General features: G+C 33.6%; 1 protein-coding gene across 1 annotated transcript in view; it reads right to left on the bottom strand.

Moving 5' to 3' along the window:
- Positions 1–1,198: 1,198 nt before the first annotated feature.
- Positions 1,199–8,469, bottom strand: part of REL (REL proto-oncogene, NF-kB subunit) — a 32,582-nt gene continuing 25,311 nt past the window's right edge. Inside the window, exons 5-10 of the mRNA XM_063078691.1 lie at positions 5,938–6,078; positions 4,678–4,782; positions 4,363–4,575; positions 3,713–3,781; positions 3,528–3,593; positions 1,199–2,336 (exon numbers count right to left, since the gene is read on the bottom strand). Coding sequence (XP_062934761.1) covers positions 1,549–2,336; positions 3,528–3,593; positions 3,713–3,781; positions 4,363–4,575; positions 4,678–4,782; positions 5,938–6,078 — 1,382 coding nt within the window. The 3' untranslated portion in view covers positions 1,199–1,548. The remainder of the gene's footprint in view (positions 2,337–3,527; positions 3,594–3,712; positions 3,782–4,362; positions 4,576–4,677; positions 4,783–5,937; positions 6,079–8,469) is intronic.

The raw sequence follows: 8,469 nt of genomic DNA, 5'->3' as shown, positions 1-8,469 counted from the left end.
GCAGGGAGGACAGGAGTGCTGAGTACACCCAAGGAAGGCCTTGATCAGGTAACAGTTGAGCGAGACCTTGAGGATGTCAGGGAGTAGACTGCGCACACACATTTGGGAGAACAGCATCCGAGGCAGAGAAAATACCAAACACAAAAAGTCTGAGGCAGGAGTGTACTTGGTGCTTTGAGGAGAAGCAATGAGGCCAGAGTGCCTGGAGCTGCGTGAAGAGGAGGAAACGGTAGTACGTGAGGTAGAACAGGGAGTCTAGGCCTGATAATTTTAAGGACTTTGGCCTTTACTCTGAGTGAGATGGGGAGCCACTGGATGGTTTTGAGCAGATAAATGATATGATTTGACTTATTTTAAAAACAATCACTCTGGCTACTTTATGTGGAACAGACTGTAGGAGCACAGGATGTAAAGAAGGCTTTTGGAGGTTATGGCTTCAATCCAAGCAAGAGATGACAATGGCTTGGAATAGGGTGTTAAGTAGAGGTCAAAAGAGGTGTTCAGCTTTGGATATATTTTGAAGGTAGGGCCTACTGGATTTGCTGATGGACTGGATACGGGAGCTTAAAGAAAGAAAGAAAAATCAAGGATGATGCAAGGGTTTTGGCCTGAGCAACTAGAAGCATGGCATTGCCATTTACTGAGTTGGGAAGACTGAAGGAGAAGCAAGTTTGGGAGGGAAAATCAAGAACTCAGTTTTAGATATGTTGAGTTTGAGCTTTAATGAGATTTCCAGATAGATATGTCAAATAGGCAGTTTTATGAGATCACAAGGAGTGAGAACACCTAAGAAAGAGAGGAAAACTCTTTAAGGAAACTTCTTCCCCTTAAAAATATGGGTATAAAGCTAAAATCATATGCAACTTCAAAGGCACAGCTTTACATAGTATAGAATGTAGAAAACCTCCCATACGTTGAAAGCTCACTTCAAGTGTCTTCTGCCAAACTCAAGATTTTAGAGAAGTTTTGATTTACATATAAATCTAAGAAACTCCCAGAAGCCTCAGAAAACCCCTTAGGGGTCACCTTGGCCCAGGGGCCTCAAAAATAATAAGGAATTTATTTTTCCAATGACATAGCCATTACAGGTTTTACCTTAAATTTGCTTGAAAGCAAATATCAGTTAATTCATTTAACTAAGAATACATTAATACATTACAAAAAAGGTATAAAAAAGCTCTCTGGAAAAACAGGATCCTTATTTTAACATTCTCCTCAGATTCTATCCTGGGGAAATTCAGTGGGACTCTAAAGACAGAATCATACCAAACATGTTAGCAGGTCTCTCCTTTCAAATGAAGAAATGGTAAAGCCCTTTTAAGTGTCTATTTCTGAATTTTCTTTTTTTGACAGTTTCCAATTTTGTATTCTATATACCCGAAGTTTTATACTTCTTACCTAAAAAAGTTGTTTTTGGACTACCATCCTTCAAAAACAAACAGCAAAAAAAAGCCCTGTGTTATATTCTGGGTCAAATATAAAATGCTGCATCTATGTACGTAGTATCAAAATGACTACAAACATTTAAAAGGATTTAAATATTGCAAGTTATACTTGAAAAAATTCATACGCAAAGGAGTCGCTTAATTGCTCATTTTGCATAGTGCCAATACCTGAGTACTGACTACTTTGAACAAAATTATGACTGTTTGGATTAGTACTGTTTGGTGGTCCCGACTCATTTATCATGCTGTTACTTGCACAACTGAAGTCAGATCCCTCAAATGCATCTGATTGTGAAACAAAAACAGTAGTATTGGAATTGACACCTGCTGACATACTGGAAGAGGACATCTGATGGAGCTGTCTCAAGTCTCTTGGGTCTAACACTGAATTACAAGAGGGGTTTTCAAGATTCATGATCACAAGTCTTGGATTATCATTCTCCCCCATGCTATCACTGCTGGGTGGCATCATATTCACAGGGCAATTAGGCAGCATGTTGGCATCAGAAATGCCATATAAGTCAGCTGGTGACATGGGTGATGCTTCCATTCTGCTTATGTCATCAGTGTTGTTATAAATACAAGCATTAGAAGAATTTAAATCACTCACAACAGGTATTTCCAGGAATGATGGGATACCTTGTGAATTAGAGGAAAGTGTCCCTGTTGAAAAAGTACTCAGTGGGTTTGTATTGCCTGAGCGTGAGGTGGGGTGGGCCATTGATGACCAGCTTGAAGAAGGCTGAGGTACCACTGAGGGTATGGCTGAAGCATGATGTGACAGTACACTTGAGATGGACACAGGTGAGGAATAGTAGGATGCTTGACTTGGAACTCCTGAAGGCCTGGGCATTTCTGTCAAAGCTGTCGCATGAGAAAACACATTTGATTCTGTGGGGAGGAAAATGTATTTTACAAAATTAAAATGAACAAAATTATAAAAAGCATTATTTCTAAATTAAAATTACATAAACATACTAAAGGAAAATTTCAAGGCAAATTTTAAACAAAAATTTTAGAAAGCACTGAAATTATTATGCGTGTCCCAAACTGAATTCTGTAACATGTACTCTTTTTACAAATACATGTAAAATGATTTTGGTAAGTTATTTTGTCATATGTAATTTCACTCCAGTTAAATATGAAAATATTTAGCTTCTGAGGCCCTATAAAGGTATTTTTGAAAAATGAAAGATAAATATCAGAATTTCAATTAATGGGAATCTACACAGTCAAAACCATCTCATACACTACACTTTAAGGAAAAAATGGAGGGATGGAGAAAACATTCATTAGGTGTGATTGAAAAATACACATAACTTTTAAGATATATTAAGATACAATCCTAGGGTACTACAAAATTCCCAGTCAGAAAAAAATTAAGGAAAAAACTAATTCCATATTGATTTATGTATTATATGAATATGTGTGTATGAGGTTACTTCAAAAAGTTCAGAGAAAGAGTCGTATTACCTTTTAATTCTATTTTTCCATGAACTTTTTGAAGTACCCTTGTATACTAAACCAGGAAAAAGCACAGATTTGAGACTAAAGGGGGAAGAAGACTTCTCAGTGAACCCTTGGTTGAATTATCTGAACAATGATTGGCAAATTTCTTTCTAAAGGGCCAGATAGTAAACATTTTAGGCTTTGTGGGCTATACAGCCTCTGTTGGAACTATTCAACCCTGTTGCTATATAGTGCAAAAAAAAAGCAGTTTATTATATATAGAGATATGTAATCAAATAAGCATAACTGTGTTTCAGCATAACTCTATTCATAAAAATCGGCAACCAGCAAGATCTAAACCATTTCTTCCATGACACACTGTAATTAGTAAAATTACCACCATATGAACAAAATGTTATTTCTCGAACAATGAATCCCCTCAAAACATAATCAGTTTCCAACACAACTTTTGGAAGCCAGGCTCAAATCATTCAATATTGGAAATGTGAAAAAATTTGTAGGAGAGGAAAATATTAAAGAAACAGTTATTCATTCCTAACAATGAAATTCCAATATATTGTGCAAAGCACTGGTCTTTCTGATCACAAGAAATACTCTATAGGGGTAACATACCTTTTTTGATGAATCTTCCTTCTCCAGTTGATCCTAGGCCATGTCTTGGTCTCTCAGGAAAATTAACTGTTTATGATAGTTTTTCCATTATTAAATGTAATTTGAAAAATAATATTCAGTTAAAATTTGAAAAACTGAACAAAAAAGCAAATAAAATCTGTTGAATCAATCTAAAATATTCTTACCACAATCCTGCCACAATTTCTGGAAAAGTAGACTTGTTTTTTGTTTCTTTGATTTATTGCCATAAGTATCTGATTAGAAAGAAATCAAGAAAGCAGGTGAATCATCATAGGATTATGCTTCCTTTCCATTAAGAAATAAACAGGTGTTTTATTTATATATAGAAAATGCTCTAAATAAATAATGAGTATTGTAGAATATATCCCAAATCAGTAGTAAAAGGGTATTTTTCTCCTATGAAAAAATAGTTTAAAATATTCATCGTGTTTTCTTATAACACCTGTGTCAACAATGTTAACTAATGCAATAATGTCTGATAGGATAAGGACCAAAAGAGAACACTCTCTGAGTGGCAAGTTTCCCATCTAAAAAAGGGCACAGTTAGGAAAAAATATACCCTCAAAAATAAAACAGAAATTAAAATAACAAACAGAAATTTTGATAAACAATTTAGATACTTGGAAATTATTCCAGATTAATCAAACCACTTTCCTAAGAAAGTTATCCAAAGATCATAAAGAAAAAAAACCAACTGAAAACTTCCAGGAAAAGAAACAAATTATGAAGACACATAACTATATTCAAATGTATCTTACAAGAAAATGTAATTAGCAGGGCCAACTTTAAGAAATATATTACCAAAATGTTATACCTTTTTCATCTGGTAGATATCTAAAATCCATAGATTCACTAACTTCCTGGTCAGAAGGTCTCCGCAGCTGCATTTTTACTGTCACTGGTTCTGTTATAGCTTTGCAATATGGTGGAGTCTTGAAAACAATGGCTACTTGACGGTGTACATCAGCTTGTGAAAAGATACCTTTCGCTTCCCAATCATTCAACACAAAACGAACTTCTATGTCATCTAGTGAATAAGAAACCAAAGAAATAACAACAATGGGAAAACAAAGTAAAATGCATCTGTTAATCTAAAATATATTCTGAATTTAATGAAACAAACAAATACCTTTCTGAACTTTGTCACAAAGTAGAAATATTTCATCTCCTCCTCTGACACTTCCACAATTCTTGTTTACACGACAAATCCTTAATTCAGCAGTATTTGGAGCACCTAAACATAAAGGATTTTATTTTTAATGGGCTGCTACCTTAGTAATATATGCTATTCCTTTTTGAAGCAGAGAATTTGAGGAGAACCACTTACAGAATAAATAAAAGTTTTAGTGAATACATAAGGGACACTGAATACATTAATCATCCATCTGTCCCTTTCCTTTCTAACTGCTTTACCTAACCTGGTTTAGAGCCTTGTGACTTCATTTCTAGGCAATGACAGGTCCTCTAATTAAATCTCTCTGCTTCTAAATTCTGATTCTTCCGATCCATTCTACACACTGTCACCAGATTAATATTCTTAAATTACGGCCATATCCCTATGGCAATGCAACTTTTATGCTTCCATTATCTTGGCCAGTATGATTACAATAATTCTCCCCGGCATTCAAGGCTCTCCATCATCAGGATACTTTGATCTACCTTTATAACCCCATGTCCCACTATCATTTTAGATGCAAAACAGTGGTAGTCATACACCTTTGGTGGATGCATATATAAGTATGTGTACAAACATACACAGAAAATATTTTGGACGGCAGTTTCATAATCTTTTAAAATGATAAATATCCATATCCTTTGATCTAGCATTTGCCAATATTTCTACTTCTGAAAATTTAGAGAAATATTTGCACAAGGTAATTTATTACAACAATACAATTTATTAGTGCAAAAAGAAAAAATGAGACGGAAATAAACCAATGTCTTGTAATAGGGTAATGATTTAATAAAATTATGATATAGCCATATAATAAAATATGCAGCTACTGAAAAGAATATGTGGCTTAAAGAAAAAAAAGTTCAAGATATATTGCTAAGAAAAAAAGTAAGTTTAAAAAAAGATCAGTGATAATTGTTTTTAAAGTTGCCAAAATTATATTGTGTGAATAATAATGATGATAATGGTGATGATGATAACATATTTGTATATATATGAAGAAGAAACTAGTGAAATATGTACCTGAGAATAATGATTATCTTTGGAGGATGAGATCATAGGAGATTTACTCTTTGTTAATCATTTCTGTAATGTTTGAATATTTCCTATAATAAACATATACTTTTTCTAATTACCAAAATACTTTTAAAAAGTTAAACTATTAAAATAAAAAAATAAGCTAAGACTACAAATACAAGAAAATAAAGTACTTACGATTGTCATAAATTGGGTTAGAGACAACAGGAGGAAGCGCAGTTGTCAAATTACCATGTTCATCAGGGAGGAAAACTTGAAAACATAGTCTCACCACATTGAGGTCACAATCTTCAATATCAAGCAGCTGTGGTTCAGGGACTAAATAGTAAAAAAAATTTGAAGAATGCAGAATAGTCACATAGAACTAAATCCTCCTAGGTCCTCCTCCCTGCCCATTATATCTAATAACCTTGAGGAGCACCCAAATCTGTACTAACAAAAACAGAATGGTATACAATCTCAAGAATGCTTTTTATCATCAAATAGTCACTATCTAATAGTATTTGATAAATTTATAGCCATGTTCAGGAAGTAACTATCCCAATCATGTGGGATTTAGAGCAGAATCCCAAATTGACATTAATAACAAATCAACTTTTTAAAAAATTGGATGCAGATTATACATTTATTCATTCATTCATTCATTCAACTAATATGTATTTGGTACAGTCACTGCATTAAGGACTCTGTAAATAATCTCCCAAATCTGTACAAGAATTACTATCATCCCCATTTTACAGATGAGGAAATGATTTTAAAGAGATGAAATGACTTGTCCAAAGTTTCACAACTAAGAAATGATAGAGTGGGAATTCGAACTCAGGTCATTGAATCCAGAGCCTATGCTTTTAAAGGTTGAACTCTATTATAAAATTTTACATATGTTATACATAAAAGTGATATACACAGGAATATCTACTAAAATTTATATGATTTTAGTGATAAAATACCAAGAAAATACTAGATGATGTGAGATAGCTAGTTGCCAGAAGAAACTTCATGAGCAAATTAAGTTTGCTTTAAAAAAAAAAAAAACAGCCTATAGCAGGAAAATTTTATAGCAGTTCCAAAAAAATATAAAAACGCATGACAGAATATAGTATAATGAAAGTTGTTAAATTGGTATTTAAAAGAAATCCAGTTCCAAAAGAAAATATTACTGCCTTTTCAAAGAATACCACAAGCTGTAACAATAAATCATAACATAGCCATATTTTTAAAAGCATGAAATACACATATTAAAGTACATGAAATTTTTACTTTGCAAAATATTAATATTTGAAATACTGAATTTGAAAACAAGTAAAACACAAATTCCTTATTCTTACAGGCAATAACTAATAAAAACGACAACGTATTTTGTGTTATTTTTATTTAACGATATTCACACAGTCTCAGTAGCTATTACAACAATTTAAAATTATCCCAGTATCAGCATTCTTAAGCCTAACATTTGGAAGAGACTACAAGAACACATTTGTACAACTAAAAGGTCAAAATGTTATGACACCAATACCTGTATCATAGCAGCCTACTCCGATGGCACCATTACGTAGGCAATAAGAGGTCTACCTCTTCAAAATCAATTTTTACAGCATTACAAATTTAGGGTTCAAGATATTAGTGTCTCTCAATTCCAGAGATGAGTAATCAATACACGCAAAAAATAAGTTAGTAGCTAGGTACTCCTGATAAATTTAAAAACAAACTTATGTGATTGGTGCTATGGGTGGAATGTTTGTTCCCTCTAAAGCTCATGTTGGAAGCTTGATTCCCAACATTGCAGTGTTGAAAGGTAGGGCCTTTAAGAGTTGACTGGATCATGAGGACTACAACCTCATAAATGGAGTAATCTGTTCATGGAGTAATGGGTTAATGGTTTAATGGTTATCATGGGTGTGGACTAGTGGCTTTATAAGGACAGCAAGTAAGCACATTAACAAGTGCTCTCGCCCAGCCCTTGTTACATGATAACCTGCGTTGCCATGGAACTCTGTATAGAGTCCCCACCAAGAAGGCAGCCCTCACCAGATGTGCCCACTGGACACTGGACTTCTTGGCCTCTAAAACTGTAAGAAATTTTATTTCTTTATAAACTACCCAGTTTCAGGTATTCTGTTATAAGCAACAGAAAACAGAGTAATACAAATAGATAAACAAATTGTGGTATAGTCATACAATGGAATAATATTCAGCAATAAAAATAACCAACTATGGATTACACCCCAAGATGAATGTATCTCAAAAACATTGTGCAAAAGGAACCAGACACAAAAGAATATATACTGTATGCTTCTATTTACATGAAATTATAGAAAAGATTAATATAAGGTGACAGAAAGCAGATTAGTAGTTGATTGGGGCAGAGGTGTGGGAGGAAATTTGGAAGGGGAAACCAAGGAAATTGTGTCTGTGTGTACGGGGTGATGGAAATGTTCTACAGTTTGACTGTGATGATAGTTATACAAGAGAAGATATTTGGGTTGATTTTATATCTCAATAAAAGTTTATTTTAAATATTTTTAAATGGCACATAAAAGAAAAATAAACTAATGAAAAAAGTTTTAAAAAATCTAGTCACACAATGTTTCTATCAAAGAGAAGAAATTCCAGCTTCTCAAAAAAATCATTTTTTATGGGATTTTGCTTTGAATTATCTCAATGTGTGGAAATATAGTTACCACTGCATCAGAATTACTTTCATCTCTG

This window comes from Cynocephalus volans, chromosome 14 (assembly GCF_027409185.1).
Source record: "Cynocephalus volans isolate mCynVol1 chromosome 14, mCynVol1.pri, whole genome shotgun sequence".
NCBI classification, from domain to species: Eukaryota; Metazoa; Chordata; class Mammalia; order Dermoptera; family Cynocephalidae; genus Cynocephalus; species Cynocephalus volans.
This window is presented reverse-complemented; position numbering and strand designations above follow the sequence as displayed.